We start from the raw sequence: 17934 nt of genomic DNA, 5'->3' as shown, positions 1-17934 counted from the left end.
TCTCAGAGATGTTAAACTTTTAGGTTTGGAGAGAGACGTTGGCGTGAGGCTATAAAAGAAGTAAATTCTAAACTGGACAATTGGCTGACCAGAATAGAGAATCTACTGAGTATGCAATGGTCAAAGTAAAGACACAATGTTGGAGAAACTCAGCAGGTCTGTGTAGTTTACACAGCAAGAAGGCATAAAATGCACTATATACTGTTTGGCCTGCTGAGTTTTTCCAGCATTGCGTTTTTACTTCAATCATGGAGACTTTCGCATTTTACTCGGGCAATGCTCAAAATTAGGAGCCAAGAAAGATCTTAACACACAATGACCAATCAATGTCTTCACCACATGTCAGGTACCCAAGCAATAGCTCAGGGAGAGAGAGAGAACTCCAGGCTAATTAAATCAGAAAACACTCTGGGAAAAACCTTTCTTCTGCCCTCACAAGTTAATTGAATCAGTTACAGAAACTACAGTGACTCGATCCTTTCATCAGGAATGGGAATAGCACCTTGAGAACTGCAAAAGCCCTATTAAAGCAGCATTATAAAATAGCAATACAATCCAATTCATGAATAACATCCAACAAAACTAGTTAGATCAATTAGTGGTTTACAGGCAGAAAGCAAGTGTGGATGTCCAAATGTAAACTCTTCAATTTGGAGATGCATTAACATTCTGTCAACGAAAAACCCAAGTTTCTGGGTACAAGATTGATGCAAAGTATATCAAATATTTGTGCAACCAAAGATCTCTTCACCCCGTCTGACCTGTTTCCACTTGAATCTGCATTTCTTGCTTCTCTTGATTGACCTGCTGCATTGTTCGGTTCATATTTACCCCTTGGAGTTTGGCAGCCTGTTGTGCAATCTTACGTTCAACATCTCTCAAGTCTGTCTGAAAGAAGCACAGTTAGCAGTCATAAACAGTTGTCATGGAATATCACACAAAACCATAAATCCCCACGCAAACTCTTTCCAAGAGCCTTCCAATTCTCACCTCCTTGCTTTTATCATTGAGCCTTGACATCAGTTCTTTCTCAAATAATTAGCCAATTTCCTTTTGATAATCCACATCCATCTCTATTAAAAGTATTCTTGATCATAATTTGGTGCCACACAATTGAGACATCATTCCATTTTATAATCACATGCTTAATAAAATAAACAGCTGCTATCCATTTTAGTTTTCTTGATGTTGCCCCTCAAAACAGTTAGTAGTTCCACTCAAGCTTAAATTTAACGGTAAAAGCACAATGCTTGAGAAACTCAAACAATGTACTTCATGCAGCAAAGATAAAGATACATAACCAACATTTCAGGCTTGAGGCCTTCATCAAGGTGCCTGCTTTACCTTACTTAAAATTTAAAGAGCGTTGGTCATTAGATTGAGCGTTATTTCAGAACTCAATTCTCATGTGGCAATTTTAACTACTTAATGGAAGAAGTTTTTCCAGTGTAAATTTCTAATATAAACCACTAAAAAAAATCTAACGGCAAAAATAGTAAGTACTAATGATATCACCTATTAAATTAGAAGATTTATGGCAATCTAACTCCCTCATGTGGCCTTTTTCAGTAAGCCAAAGCCAGCAAATCAGAATATTCTTTTAAAACTCAACAAAATTAGGAAGGAACAAAAGTGTATCATTAGAAAAATACTTACATATGTTTCTTGACAAAAGTTTGAGATTTTAAATATTTAAGATAGCAACCAATGCAATTTAGAAGAACTTTGGGATAAACATGAATGTAAAGCTGAAGGAATATCGACGTCCTGGACAGTTACAAATCTGGACAACAGTATAGGCATTGTGAGATCAACCTTGATGTGAGATTCTCACAATCAGGGACCTGGAGAAGGTATGGCACATGATTACATGTATACTTGACAGGACTGGCTATGGGCAAAGTAGCCTTGAGAATGGGACCAGAAAGATGAGCACTGGGAAATGATGTGAATGCGTAAATTACCTGCAAATGCACATCTCATGAAAACTAAGGTTTCCATTACGATAGCACAGAAATAAGTCAACAAAAAGAAAATTAAGGGTGGTTTCATTACAGTTTTGCATTTTTGCTACAAGGTTTGAAATCAAATCAGTTTGTGGAATTGATTTGGAAACGAGTTCCATGGACAGGTCAAGTCAAATTCATGGTCATCTGATTGCACAAGTACAACCTGATGAAACAGCATTCTCCAGTCCTCAGTGCGAAACACGCAGACACACAACCAGACATAACACACATACAGACAAACCATACATATGCAGGACAAGGATCTCATCTCTATAAATAAATAAATATTGTTTCACAAATACGAGTCTCAGATCGAGGGGGGTTTAGAAATGAGCCTCCAATGTAAGGTCCTGCCTCAAAACGCTCTCTGTAGATACTGCATGACTAGCTATATATTTCAGCATTTTCTCTCCAGCTTCCGAAAACAGTCAGCTTTGTGTTACCTGGAATCTGTCCTTGAGTGATATGTCATGCTGACATGACTTTGCTGAGCTTTCCTGTGATTCAGAACATGTAAGTTGAACCTCCTCTTCCTCCATTTCATTTTTCAGGCACTGAATATCTTGATTGATGCTCTGCAGTTTATTTCTCAACTCAGGCAAATCTTTCTCTTTAAGTTCACTAATTGCTTCTCTGCAGAATAAAAAGAGTCTCATGTTTAATTAAAAAACAAAAAACGTAGACGGGCTAAACAACTAGAAACCATTGCTTAACCAGAAAGGCGTTAATGCATCTTGAGGTCGAGATTTCAGCTGTTCTGCACAAGTATACCAACATGTATCTCATACTGTAAAAGGGTTGGATGGCTCAGCACATGTGGTCAGAAAAGTGTCCTCTATCAATATATAGAGGGCCCAACTGGAGTGAGCGCAATACAGGATCTCCTATTGGATGACAGAAGTATGTGCAGAGAACACTCTGGATCTAGTCATCATAATGCCATTAGTTTCAAGATAATTATGGAAAAGGGAAAATCAGTTCCAGAGCCTGATATTCTAAATTGAGGAAAGGCCAATTTTGAAGGCATTAGAAATGGCTTGCATAGTAAACAGGGAACACTGCAGAGTGTGGTAGAACAGAGGGATCTGGGAATAGAGATACACAATTCCTTGAAAATGGACTCACCAGTAGATTGGATCATGATTTTAGAACACTGGACTCCATAAATTAAAGTATTCAGTACAGGAGTTGGGTTGTTATGTTGAAGTTGTACAAAGCACTGGAGAAGCCAAATTTGGAGTATTATGTGTAGTTTTGTTCACCTTCCTTCAGGGAAGGTAACAATAAGATCGAAAGAGTGCAGAGAAGATTTGCTAGGATGTTGCCAGGACTTCATGAACTCAGTTACAGGGAGAAGGGTTGAATAGTTTTAGGACTTTATTCCCCAGTGAGAGTCAGAGAATAAAGGGAGATTTGACAGAGGTATACAGAGGGTAAATGCAAGCACTGAGATTGGGTGAGACAAAAACAATAGGAAATGTTTTTAGGGTGAAAGGTGAAACGTTTAAAGGGAACATTAGGGTGAACTTCTCGACTTAGAGAGTGGAACGAGCAGCCAGCAAAAGTGGTGGATGTGAGTTCGATTTCAACATTTAAGAGAAACATGGATGGGAGGGATATGGGGGGCTAAGGACCGGATGCAAGTCTAATGGGACATGGTGAAAAAAATAGTTCGGCACAGAATACATACTGTAGGTTGAAGGACCTGTTTCTACCTGTGGTAGTGTTTCACAATTTCAAGAAAAAAATAAACATTCAAAGGTGACCAGTGGTCCAAAAGAAATGTATTCCAGCTGTGAGCATTTGGTACCTGATTGGCTTGAGTTCCATCATGTCATCGCGACGCTTCTCTTTCTTCTTCAGTTCCATCTCGGTTGACTTCAGCTTGTCTGGGACGAGCCGAAGCTTTGACTGCAGGTCATCAATGATGTCCTGGAGCTCTGCCTCTGAAGGAAAGATGCGCTGGCACACTGGACAGCAGGGCTCATTGTCCTCAGTGAGCTGGCCAATGAACTGGCTGTACACGGCTGTGGCTCCGGAAAGCATGGCTGCACAATGGGCAAAGAAGCATGCAACAAACTCATTTATGGCAGAGCTGCTGAAAGCAGCGTAACGCAGCGATGGGACATTAAATTCTTCACATCTTTATTTTCTTGTAGCTAAATTTTGTCAGAATAACCATACATTCTCATATTAAAATTTAAATATACAGCAGGGTAACAGGCCATTTCGGCCAACGAGCACGTGCCACCCAATTAGCCTACACCCCTCTGTACGTTTCAAACCGAGGAAAACCCATGCAGACATGGGAAGAACGTACAAACTCTTTTCAGACAGCGCAGGATTCCAACTACGGTCCTGATCGCTGGCTCTGTAACAGTGCTGCACTAACCGGGCTGCCTCAAAATTATACAAAAATCCCCTTGGGTGGCATGGTTATGTTCGCTGTTGCAGCACCAGCGCCTGAGATTCAAATCTGGAGCTGTCTGTATAGAGTTTGGACATTCCCCACATATCCGCCTGAGTTTACTCCAAGTGCTCCGGTTTCCTTTTCCCATCCAAAAACACACCAGGGTTGTAGGGCACGAGTTCGTGGACTGAAAGAGCCTGTTACCGTGCTGTACATCTAAATTAAATTGAACAGATGCTGTAAACAAAAATAAAGCCAAATTGATGAAGGGTCTAAAACCAGAAATGATCATCTCCCTCTAGATATGCCGCTTGAGAGTTTCCAGGGCTTTCTGCATTTATCTCAGGTTACCACTTATTGTGGCAGAAATTAAAGTTTCAGATCCCGTCTTTTGAGGCATTACCTGAATGACTGCGTATTTTAGGGCACCATCCCTCCAGAGAACACGGAACAAAACAAATCCGGTGCACCGATTAAGTGACTGGAATGGTCTTCCACATTTCAAAAGCAAAGTTGCTTTTTGGCATCTACCGCATATGCTGTTGTATAGGATGATCACGAAACAAAAAATTGGACCTTAAAATGCTATAGGCCGGAGCTAAGATTCTTACCTTGACTTGAAGTCACAACATTGCTGCCACCTTTCTTCCAGCCATGATGCAATCTCAGGCATGCCCCATTAGTTATTTGCAAAGTCTCACTGCTCCTCTAAGGGGTCTATCTGCCCAGTCCGACTGCTGTCTGCTTTGTACAGGCTTGAAATGGCCTGTTACAGGAGCTGACAATGGTTTATTTTAAATAGTCAAAGAAAATTTAAGCCTTTAAATGATAATTTGCTCTTAAAATATTGTGATTTTCTGGTCAGCAGTAAGATTTAGGCAGCAAACATCTTGTACAAAGTGTATCACTCAAAACCTATATTTTAAGGTGGGAATTCCGGGGAATATGGTAGTTAACACAATGAGTGAAGTAAATAAACTGGAAATATTAAAACATCTATTGGTAATCAATTGTCAATCTTCATCTGGATTACCAAAGAAGGAATTCTGCCCTCCCCCAGTCCAACCTAAAATAAGATGGCATATCCTTATCTGCTTTTGAAATTACCTCGTTGCATCAATATTCATGGTGTTGTGGACTTTCAAACCAAGGACTGCTGTAATAGACCTCAACTTTGAGCACCGAGAACAATTCAGGCTGGAAAATAAATCCCAGCCTCATTCTGAATGAACAAAATTGTTTGCTACCCATTCATGTCAGCATTAGGAGCATCTTATTGTTCTACTGGGAGATAATTCTGCTCATCCCTGGCTTAGGCAATAACACAGAAACAATATCCCACCCTTTGTGCTTGGAACTTGTATGGATACTTCAAAGGCAACAAAAAAATCAGAGCTCGGAGAGAGTGGTGAGCAGCTGCAGGGAGAGGGATCATAAATAGATGTTCAAATGTAAAAGAAAATGAGACAATGGGAGAAATGATCGAGCATTGTGGGTAATGTGAGCTTCTTGGCAGTGCACTATGCAGCTTTTTTTAAAATTGTAAACAAACTTGATGGGCTAATTTGATTGACAGTTATGTAAAGTGTTAAAGGTCAGGAGATAAACTGTGAGTCTCACCTTCACCTCCACCCCCCTACCACCCCCCCCAACCCCACCCACTGCCTCTATTAAAAATGTTTGGAATGAGCGCAATCTTCTGCAAGGTGTGTAAAGAATGAACTTAATACAATACAGGACAAAGTGAGGAAGAGTGAATTAGCTTTTGAAACCAGAACATGAGGGATTTACATTGGGATGGAAAACAGTGGTCTTTTTGCTGGAAACACTTTTTTTTCTTGAACATTTATTATCTATCTTGGGTACTTATTATCTTAGTTTAAACGTAATTTAATGTATAGTATTGTAGTTTATTTTCCCCCATGGGGCGGCACATTTCGCATACTATACTGTTACAGTGCCAGCAACTGGGCTTATAATCCAGCACTGTATGTACGCTCTCCCTGTGTCTGCGTGGGTCTCCTCTAGTCACTTCAGTTTCTGCCCGGCCATCAAAATGTAGTTGTTTGTCAAATAGGTGTAATTGGGTGGCACAGGCTTGTGGGCCGAAAGGGCCTGTTACCATGCTGTACGTCTAAACAAAAAGTACCTGTTCAACTAAAATAGAAAGATTTTCAGTGCATTTGCATATTGTCCAATGGGAAGGGGAAGGAGCAGGTGAAATCAAGCAATGATTACAGAGATTACTGTATTGTGTGGAGAAATAGATTAAGCACTCTGAAGTGCAGTTGTAAATGAACTCTTTATATATATTTGGACAGAGAAAGAAGCAGGGTGAAAGATTAAGTTTGTGTCTTAGGAACTCCCAGGGATGATTGGAGCAGCCACCCAAATCACGGGAGTAAGGAGACCAAAGCCCCTTTCACACTTGCATCCCAGTAAATCGGCCGTTCAGTGTCCCAGGATAGGAATGGGGGTTTGGCCTTTCACACTAGACCACTCCTAACCAGGACACTGAACACTTTCAAACTTGCAAGGGTCTATTCCCGGCATTTGGCCTGTTCTACCTTTAATAGGAAGTGCCTGCAATGCAATTTCTCGTTTCACACTTGCCTGATCTCAACGCCGACATCCGCAGATGCCAGGGATCGTACTAGGGGTCGAGGTCGTCAATCCCTAGCGTGAGATGACATCACCTGATGCCAGCGTTGAGCAGAGATTTTGGTTTCCTACTTTAAAGGCCTGTGATTCCTGGGATCACTGGCAAGTGTGAAAGGGCCTCAAGAGAGAAAGCAACGTCAAGTGATGGCCACAGCAATGCCGATTGCAGATCGTTAGGGAGAAACAAAAGGTAATTTTAGAAAGAAATTTATGGTGGATGTGAAAAGAAATATTTGAAATTAAAATTTTAACTGATTCAAATGCTGCAGTTGCAAAAGAACAGAAGGGCAAAATGGCACTCAATGAAGACATTGAAAAAGAGGGATGGGGTGGGAGGAGGAAGAAGACCTCATCACTGCAGTGGCTGGGCTGACAGTGGAAAGTTCAATCAATTGCATATGAGCAACTAAATGCAAGGTTTCACCAGTGATATCATAACTGAACTCTAATTAACACCATGACCTTGATCTTGAATGCCACAAAAACAGTTTCTAACACATGGCAATAATGTTTACCTCTTTGCTTTGATGTCTTTTCAATATCATCCTGAAGTTTGTACAGGTTGCTTTCAAAATCCTGCTCTCCGCATACATCGAAGAGCTTGTCTTCGTAGGTGATCAGCTGATGTTCTTTTGTTCGCAGGTTTTCAGTGGTGTGATTTTTGTTCTGCTCTGCAGAAGCCAATTCCTTACTGAAAGTTTCAGAGAAAATTATAGTTTAATATGAGCAGACAACAGCAATAAACCCATGGGCTCAATAATGTTGGTGGACTAATTTAATTGAAATTTCTGGCCTTTAATCACACCGATATATGGCCTCTACCATTATTAATCTGCAATTGTGGGAGGCTCTTAACAATTTTCGATTTCCTTTCCAGTACACTATGCAGCTTTTTTTTAAAATTGTAAACAAACTTGATGGGCTAATTTGATTGACAGTTATGTAAAGTGTTAAAGGTCAGGAGATAAACTGTGAGTCTCACCTTCACCTCCACCCCCCTACTCCCAACCCCACCCACTGCTTCTATTAAAAATGTTTGGAATGAGCACAATCTTCTGCAAGGTGTGTAAAGAATGAACTTAAAACAATACAGGACAAAGTGAGGAAGAGTGAATTAGGTTTTGAAAGCCCTTAAAATATTGCAATAATTTATAATGCTCAGAGTGGAGGGCAGTGTTGAGTAGAAATCTCTCAAAATGGTTTAGGTATTCCTTCAGACATGAAGCCTCCTGTCGGGAAAGAGTTACAGGAGTATCGGATCCAGAACAACAAAGCTCAGAAACAGCTTCGTCCCTGCTTAACAACTGAATGAACTGCTCATGCTAACCCTCCAAGACCTTGCAACAGTTACATTCCCATTAGCCCCATACTCAATCAACCGGAAACTCAAATAACTGGCAAAAATACAAAAGTTTAAAATTGTAAATGTTCTCCAAAGCAAACACGCAACCCTTTGGGAGCAACTTTCAACAACTATTGTATTCAGTCAGCGGAGCGCCTCAGTCGTGCCCTGCCCACAACAGCTGCTTGAATAAAGTTTTGATAAAACTGTGTTTGAGTTATACAAATCAAAAATAAAGATGGGAATTGGACTTGAATTTTTATGTAATGATTGCATGACTGATACAATTAATGTAAGATATAGACTGCTACAACATAATTTTTTGCATCAGCTATACCTTATCCCGCAGAAACTGCATAAATTAAATTCTAATATATCTGCTGTATGTTTTAGATGTGGGGAAGAAACAGGTACCTTTTTGCATTTTACCTGGTTGGGCTCTAAGCTGAAACTTTTTTGGGAGAATTAAAAAATTTTATTAAACCAGATGATTAGGAATCAATTGCCACTAAGTCTGGAATTATTTCCTCTAGGAAATATTATGGACGCAAGATCTAAAATGAGGCTGTCCAGGTACAAATTAGAATTTCTTAAGAATGCATTAGCAGTGGCCAGGAAATGTATTGCGGTTACCTGGAAGTCTGATTCCCTTTCAGATACAGCCCGATGGAAAGCAGAAATGTGTAGTTGTGTTCCCCTGGAGAAAATTACTTACAATTTAAGGAAAAAATGCAATATGTTTTTGCAGGTATGGCAACCATATTTACAAATACAGGGTTGAATACTTTAGGCAATCAAACTTTTTTGAATTTTTTTTTATCCCATTTGTGATCTAGGTTTAAAAAAAAGAACTGGACCTTCTGGAATCTGGATCCCAACAGTTCCTTTCTCTTTCTTTCTTTCTTTCCTCTATCTTTTCTTTTTCTTCATTATTTCTTTATCTGTTTTTTTCAAGGGTTTTTTGTTTGGGGAAGGTGGGATGGGATTTTTTCTTTTTTTAAAAAAATTTGAACAACTTGTATCGGTGAGTCCTTTTCATTTATGTATATATTTGTGATGGATAATTATCGATGCTTGTTGGATCAAAAAATTAAAGTAAAATATTCCAAAAAAAAAGTTGAGTTTAAATAAAATGGTTGTGCCCAAAATGAAGGGCTAACCATGCCCCTCACCACTGGGCCAATTCTCTCAAAGTTTCTACCAAGCCCTGCCTGGAAAGACTCTTTACCTTCAGTAGTATTAGGTAATTAGTAAGGATTTATCTGCAAATGTTGGGGGCGGTGGATGGTTTATTATGATGGTGGCACAGTTAGCACAGCGGCTGGTGCAACTCTGTTACAGTGCCAGCAAACTAGGGCCTGACCGGGATACTGGCATGGAGGTGAGTCGGGTTATACCGAGGGCCTGACCGGGACACGGAGGTGAGTCGGGTTATACTGAGGGCCTGACTGGAACACTGGCTTGGAGGTAAGTCAGGCTGCACAGAGGGCCTGACCAGGACACTTGTGTGGAAGTGAGATGGGTTACACCATGATGAAAAGCTAGTCGCTACTGCTCACCATCAGGGAAACTCTCCTGGTAAGAGTCTATATCTTTATTAAATATTGGGTATATTAATTAGGCTTGATCTATAAACTTCGGAGAGGGGATTAATTATGACGGTGCAATGGTTAGCACAATGCTGTTACAGTCCCAGCCACCAAGGTTCAATTTTGAATTTTGTAAATTATAGGAAGTATTCAATTGAAGTGAATTTTACATAATTAAAGATGAAAATACTGATATTTTCCAAGTTATTTTACATTTTTCTCTATCCTTTGTCTTTTAAACAGTGTATTCTTAATGCAGGTGTATTAGTTTGGAAAAGTGAGTCTCAGTCAACTGGAAAATTTACATTTCCAGCATCCGCGGGGCGGGTATGAAGGTTTGTTTGAGGTCAGGTAGGCAGGAATGCAGATTTTTGGTTAATAATCAGATCACTTGTGATCTTATTAAATGGTGGGAGTAAAGTGGCTCACTCCTGTGTTAATTCTATATGCTTGCATCTGAGTCCAATAACAACAATACTTGGACAGGGAAAGAGAGAGCCTGTTAAGAAGATGGATCTGCACTGAATCTACTACCAGCCATCCCATGTCCTCTCTTGGGTGTCAGGTGTGAAACAGGACAGAACAGGTGAACAGAGTGACACTTGCATTCATGGCTCACCAACACTTGGCAAAGGGAGAGTATGGAGTTGGGTGATATGAATAAAGAACCACTCTCCAGATAATGTTAAAGCTCTGTGGTTTAAATGATGTAATAGAAAGGAGGGTTTTGAATTCCTGGACGAATTCTGGAGCAACAGTAACCTCCAGGGAGATATAAAGAAGCCTGAATTAAATACAAGGAAACAGGACAAAAATCAGATTGCTAGAGGAATTGAACAAATCAATAATTCTTATCCCTCCACAGATGCCTGCTCGACTTGCTGAATTTCTCCAGCAGATTGTTTTTTATTTGCTCCAGATTTTAACATCAATCATCTCTTGTGCGTCCTGCCACAAGGTAACGAATGTTGCTTTGGCACAAAGGTCAAAGGGAGGGGTGGAGAGGCAAACGGTTTCTCAGGCAAGTGGGCAAGTGTGCACACAATGGGGTGAGATTGAGAACAGGGAAAAGGCAATACACAGTTCAAACAGATGGCGACATTGGAGTGTGCTGTGTGGATTCACACCAAAGAAGTAAAGAGGGGTAAAAATGGTGAAATATTGGAAATGAGAAGATGTAAAAAAAAGCAAAGTTTAAGAATAAAATTGGGAAGTGGGCTCCTTAATTAGAAGGCAATGCACAAGTTTCATTCTCAATGATGGTGTGAGCTGAAAGTCCCCAGCTGTTAAATTTTTTAGCAGATAAAAAGTCCTAAAAATTATAGGTGTAACTATGGAAAGATAGATTAATCAAGCAATAATTGATGTGCAGGAAAGGTAGGGTTAAAAATGTAAAGCATCCGTTACAACAGTGCGAGAGCATTATTGCATTTCATTAAAGTCATCACCAAGCACATTTGGAACAAACATAAAGCCATTCTTTAATCATAGAGCTAATAAAAATTTCTTTCATCTGGAAAAAAATTTAAACCAACAATACAGAGAACGCAAATTGTCAGAAGGTGGAGCCTCGTTCCAATCTCTTGGCTGCTCGGTGCGGCCTCTCTTGGCTGCTCGGTGCGGCCTCTCTTGGCTGCTCGGTGCGGCCTCTCTTGGCTGCTCGGTGCGGCCTCTCTTGGCTGCTCGGTGCGGCCTCTCTTGGCTGCTCGGTGCGGCCTCTCTTGGCTGCTCGGTGCGGCCTCTCTTGGCTGCTCGGTGCGGCCTCTCTTGGCTGCTCGGTGCGGCCTCTCTTGGCTGCTCGGTGCGGCCTCTCTTGGCTGCTCGGTGCGGCCTCTCTTGGCTGCTCGGTGCGGCCTCTCTTGGCTGCTCGGTGCGGCCTCTCTTGGCTGCTCGGTGCGGCCTCTCTTGGCTGCTCGGTGCGGCCTCTCTTGGCTGCTCGGTGCGGCCTCCTTTGCTTTTGCACAAAGGTAGGTATCAAGACAAGAGGCACAGAAGGCATCCGAGGCGAACACTGAAGATTCCAAAGACATACGCGGTCAGTCGGTGAATTGGACACAATGGTTATGGGCTGGAAGGGTCTGTTACTGTTAATGCAGCCTGGAGACTCGGTTTAAGTCTTCAACGCAAATTTAAGAGAAGTCATGCCAACAAAGTTTAAGTTTTTTTTGGTCACGAAAAGCTAAACAGTGAAGGATTCTACTGCAAACACCCTAATAAGCTATTTCTAACATTCATGCAGTGTTGTGCAGAATATAGGATTGGACTGAAAAGGAAGATCAATAGCACCAAGCAAAGGCCAGCACAATAGCACTGCAATGGAGTTCATTTAAGCTCGGGGGGGTGGGGGTGGGTGAAAATACTGTCACCTTTAAGCTTGTTGGTGCAATGGGAAGAGGAAAAGAGAGTATGTTCAAGGCATGATCTCCTGCAAGACATTGGCTGCCTTCACTAAGCACTGGAAGATATAGATGGAGTCCAAGGAGTTGGAGAAAGTTTGCAATGATGTCCAGAGTTGCATTCACTACCTTCTGTAGCTTCTTCCAACCTTGAGGTGAGCAACTTCCATCCCGTGCTGTGATGCATCCAGCAACTATGCTTTCAACGATGCCCCTGTAAGAAGTTGTTGAGGAGGACATGCTGAACTTCCTTAGTCTTTAGAAAACTTCTTCAGGTGCACCATGGAGAGCATTCTGGCTGGTTGCATCACTGCCTGGTACAGAGGTGCCAACGCTCAGGACAGGAAAAATTTCCAGAGGGTTATTAACTCAGCCTGCGACATCACGGGCATCAGTCTTCACTCGATCGAGGACATCTACAAGAGCCGGGGTCTTAAGAAAGCAGCCTCTATTCTCAAGGATCCCCACCACCCATGCCATGTCCTATTCACTCTAATATTCAAAAATAAAGAAAAAGGTACAGGAGCCTGAAGACGAGCACAAGGACAGCTTCTTTCCCTCGGCCATCAGATTCCTGAATGAACAATGAACCAGACACTGCCTTCCCTTGACTTTAAAAATTTTTTTAATATTTAAAATTAAAAAAATTTAAATGGTAACAGGCCATTTTGGCCCACGAGTCCGTCCACCCAATTTACACCCAATTAACCTACATGCCCCGGTACATTTTGAACGGTGGGAGGAAGCCGGAGCCCCCAGGGGAAAACCCTCGCAGACAACGGAAGAACGTACAAGCTCCTTACAGATGGCCCCTGTCCCCATCGCTGGCTCTATAATGGCGTTGCACGAACCGCTAGGCCATTTTGTAAGATGGTTTATACAGCCGAGTGGAATGACCTTCTGGAAGAGGTGGTCGCAGCGAAGTGAATTTTATCATTTAAGGGGAAGTTGGATAGGTATATGGATGAGAGGGGATTTGAAGGTTATGGGGAAAGTGCAGGTAGGTTGGACTAGAGGAGATCACTTCGATCGGTACGGACTAGAGGGGCCGAGATGGCCTGTTTCCGTACTATAATCATTATATGGTTATGGTTAAGTGATTGCACTGTGAAGCTCCACAAAACAACAAATTCTGTGACATGTTCGTGACGTGCACATCCCTCACCATATATGCATTTTAGTTCAGTTTTAACAAGTATTTTCAGCACCATTGGGAATGTTAATTAAGCTGCTTGCTTTTTATTGTTGACTATTCATGATCTCAAACTGGAATACCATCTGCAATGATCAGACTTCGCCCACCTGAAATACTTCAACAACACTGAAAAACTCTTTGATAACCATTTCCACAGACTGTGTAGAAGACAGGCATTCTGGCTGGTTGTACCACTGTCTGGTTATGGAGGTGCCAACACTCAGGACAGGAAAGGACGGCAGAGGGTTGTGAACACGTCAGCGCCATCACGCGCTCCAGCCTTCACTCCATCGACGGCATCTACAAGAGGTAGCATTTTAAGAAAGTAGCCTCTTTCCTCGAGGAACCTCGCCATGACATTGAAAGGAGGAACAGGAGCCTGAAGACGAGCTTCAACGGTAGAGAACCAGCTTCTTTACCTCTGCCATTTCTAAATGGACAATGAACCACAAACACTACCTCAATCTCTCTTCTTTGGCACTAATTTATTTATTTATTTTTACCAATGTAATTTATAGCATTGAAATACTGCTGCAAAACAATGAATTGTGTGACATGCCCATGACAATAAATTCTGATTCGGACAATAATTGAAGCATTATTGTCCTACCATCCTTCACAATCGAACTTCCTAATGCTGCTTCAGCTAAAATAAAAGGCAGGTTATTCATCGAATAAGTTACCCTGTTCTGACTAAATGGACAATGCATCCTGGGCAGGTTTTGAAATCATCACCCAACCTTCCATTATGTGCCAGGGCAAAGTAACAGCAAAATTCCAGATTAAAAATTATATAAACAACTGCTAGTAAACGCGTAGGGAATTAATAATAATAAATAAAAACGCGTGTTCTCTCCACACTTGACCAGGTAAAATGAAACAATGAAAATAGCACAGGGTCAAATGTTCAAACTTGATCCACTATTCAGTGTAATTGTGGATGATCCTCTTTCTCTCTGATGTATTCCCTCCTTCTCTACATTCCCATTGATACCTTCTTTGTCCACAAGTCCATCTACTACCTTCTGAAAGCAACTTGGCCTCAACTGAGAACTGGGATTCTCCCTTATCTATTGTAGCATTCACATTCCAAAAAACTCCAGAGTTATCAAATCTTTCACCAATCCACCAGTGAAACAAGCAAGTCTACAGATGCTCCGATTGTGGGAGGTCAAGATACATCACCAATGTTTCAGGCCTGAGCCATTCCTCAATGTACAATTGAAACAAGGCAGGCTTATGAATTAAACGCTGGTAGGGGTGGGGGGGGGGGGGGAATGGGAGGGGGAGGAGTACAAACCAATGGTCGATGGTGTCAATTCCCAATCCCATTCCCTTACTGGCATGTCTCAGCCTTCTGGGATAGTTTAAATCTGAGCATTATGAGCCCTTTTCCCCTTCAACTTGAAAGCACAACTTATCTTCTTCAGTGGAGTAGGAACTACAGTAAAAAAAAACCATAGCATCTGGCACCTATGGAGATTGGTCGATGCCAGATAAGTGTACTTTCCGGTTGCTTGGGATTGCATGCCAAGTTACCTTTATTTGTTGTTCAAACCATGCATTTCACGGTAAAGACAAAATAGCGTTTCTCCAGGAGCAGATTTGCATAAATAGAAGTTTAAAGGTTAAGTCGTACAAAGTAAAGGTCCACGGTATCCTATCCACATCTGTTCTGTGAGTCCAGAAGCCTGATGGCTTGGGGGAAAAGAAACTCTTGCCCAATCTGAATGTAAGGGCCCGAGAGCTACTATACATCCTACCTGACGGCAGAAGGGAGAACAGTTTACGTGCATGAGGCGTGGAGCCCTTCACAATGTTCTTTCCGTGTGCATCGTGTGTTGTAGATGTCCATCATGGTAGAAACAGAACCCTCAATGATCTTTTCCGCTGACTTCACTATCCTCTGCAGGGTCTTATGGTCAGAGGTCGTACCGCTTCCAAACCAGGTAGCGATGCAGTTGCATAGGATGTTCTCAATACATCCTCTGTAGGATATAGTGAAGATGGAGGGTGGGAGATGAATTTTCCACAGCCTTTGCAGGAAGTAGAGGCACCGCTGGGCTTTCTTGGCTATGGAGCTGGTGTTAAGCGACCAGGTAAGATTATCTGTCAAGTGCTTTCCAAGGATCTTGATACTTTGGACTTCAATGGTCAGCAGAGCGTGATTCCCTGGTCCCTCCTGAAGTCAATAACCATCTCTTTTGTTTTATTAATGTTCAGTACAGGTTGTTGGCTCTGCACCAGACCGTTAGTGACTGCACCTCATCTCTGTACGCTGACTCATCATTCTTAATAAGGCCCACCACGGTCGGGCCATTAGTGAATTTGATGATGTGGTTGGAGTGTTGCTTAGTTGCACACATCCGTAAGTCAGCAGAAGTGAACCCAGTGGACTAAGCACACAGCCCGGGGGTGGGGGGATTGCTCAATGCAGTGGTCTTGGAAGTGCTGTTACCGATCCAGATTGCTTGAGGTCTCCCAGACAGGAAGTCAAGAATCCAATTGTAGAAGGAGGTGTTTAGACCCAGCAGGCTCAACTTCCTTATCAGGTACTGAGGTATGATTGTGATGAATGTCGAACTGAGATCAATGAACAGAATATGTGCCCTAATTTTCCAGGTGGGTGAGGGTTAGATGGAGGGCAGTGGTGATAGCATCGCCCATAGAGCAGTTGGATCATATGCAAACTGCAGGGGGTCCAGTCACGGGGGCAGCAGGTGCTCGATGTGCCCCATGATGAGCCTCTTGAAGCACCTCATGACGGTAGACGCAAGTGTGACAGGACGGTAGGCATTGAGGCAGGACACAGACAACTTCTTCGGCACTGGGACAATGGTGGCGGCTTTGAAGCACGTTGGGACTACTCCTCTTCTCAGGGAGATGTTAAAGACGTCAGTGAGAACATCTGCCAGCTGAGCCACACATCCCCTGAGCCCTCTGCCAAGGATGTTATCCGTACCAGCAACTTTCTGTAGGTTGACCTTGCCTAACACTCTCCTCACATCGGCCACTGTGAGACACAGCACCTGATCATTTGGAGGAGATGTGGTCTTCTTCACAGCCACATCGCTTTTTGCCTCAAAATGTGCGTAGAAGTTGTTCAGTGCATTTGGGAGGGAGGCATCAAAAGCACAGTCAGATGGTGTAGTCTTGTGGTTGGCGATGTCTTGGATGCCCTTCCACATATGTCGTGTGTACTTGCTGTCCAGGAAGTAATTATGAATGCGCATGATTGGCAAACTAACAGCGAGGGCATGCCAATTTTAAAATTCCATTTTTTTTTTAACTGCAATTTTTTTCTTTGTTGGTTACTTAAATTCTGGATAACAGAGGTTTTACTGCACTGTTGAAAACATGAGAGCAAACATGGAGGTTAGGAGTAATAAAGAGGCTCAGATTCCAAAAAGAATAAACGCCTAAAAAAAAATTGGAAACTGCTAATGTCCCAAGGAATCAAGTCCAACAAAGTTACAGTTATCACACCTTGATCCTCTGGCCTTTTTTCGTTCCTGCATGTAATTCTTCAAATCCCATGGGAAGAACCCTGTCCCTATCTGAAACACGAGGGAAACACAATGCTAGAAAATAAACAGTTGCCAACCGCAATGTCTTGATTGTTACAACCGCATGACACTTTCCGGTTTATTTTCTTACACAGCTTACCCTACATGTTCCTGACGTGGACAGGTTTGCTTCCGTGGAATCTAAAGGTTGCTATTCATCTTTTAAAATTGACGAAGCAGAAAAAAGAAGCTGCGTTATTGGGTCAACAGTCATTGATACTTCCACCCTCTTGTCCAATTCTGGTAACATCTTCAAGGTAAAGCACATTAACTCGCAATCTTCGCTCAATCTTTGCAAGCAGTAGGCCGTGGTTGTCACCCTGAATAAGCACTCCATTCCACTTCTCACCTGATAAGACCTAGATGGTTCCCCTGCTCTTGTAGAAGGTCTACTAAGGAGGAATAATTAGGACTCTACCCCATTACCACAAAGCCTCCAATCAAAAACGAGTAGAAAAGTCCCCAGGCTACCGAAACATGTTAATTCGTGATTTCACAGAGGCTGCCTGTTTTTAGGCACCAAATTTGGAATTACTCAGAGATTTAGCTGCAGAGAAAAAGAGACTTGGCTATATTGCAGCCCCTCTCAAATGAGGGCGCACAGTTAGTGCAAAGCTGGCGATCAGGACTGGGGTTGAAAACCCGTGCTGTCTGCAAGGAGATTGTACGTTCTCCACGTGTCTGTGTGGGTTTCCACCGGGCACACTGGTGTCCTCCCACTGTTCAAAACGCATCAGAGGTCATAGGTCAATCAGGTGTAAATAGG

General features: G+C 42.2%; 1 protein-coding gene across 5 annotated transcripts in view; it reads right to left on the bottom strand.

Moving 5' to 3' along the window:
- rad50 (RAD50 homolog, double strand break repair protein) overlaps window positions 1-17934 on the bottom strand; it is a 126174-nt gene that overhangs the window by 48803 nt on the left and 59437 nt on the right. For all 5 annotated transcript variants that reach the window (XR_011344699.1, XR_011344698.1, XM_069898122.1 and 2 more), the window contains 4 exons: window positions 7596-7771; window positions 3820-4057; window positions 2453-2642; window positions 762-888 (listed from right to left, as the gene is read on the bottom strand). Coding sequence is in view for 3 of the 5 variants with exons in the window: in XM_069898122.1 (XP_069754223.1) it covers window positions 762-888; window positions 2453-2642; window positions 3820-4057; window positions 7596-7771 (731 nt within the window). In the remaining 2 variants the exon portion in view is untranslated. The remainder of the gene's footprint in view (window positions 1-761; window positions 889-2452; window positions 2643-3819; window positions 4058-7595; window positions 7772-17934) is intronic.

Source organism: Narcine bancroftii, chromosome 9 (genome assembly GCF_036971445.1).
Source record: "Narcine bancroftii isolate sNarBan1 chromosome 9, sNarBan1.hap1, whole genome shotgun sequence".
NCBI lineage: Eukaryota > Metazoa > Chordata > Chondrichthyes > Torpediniformes > Narcinidae > Narcine > Narcine bancroftii.
This window is presented reverse-complemented; position numbering and strand designations above follow the sequence as displayed.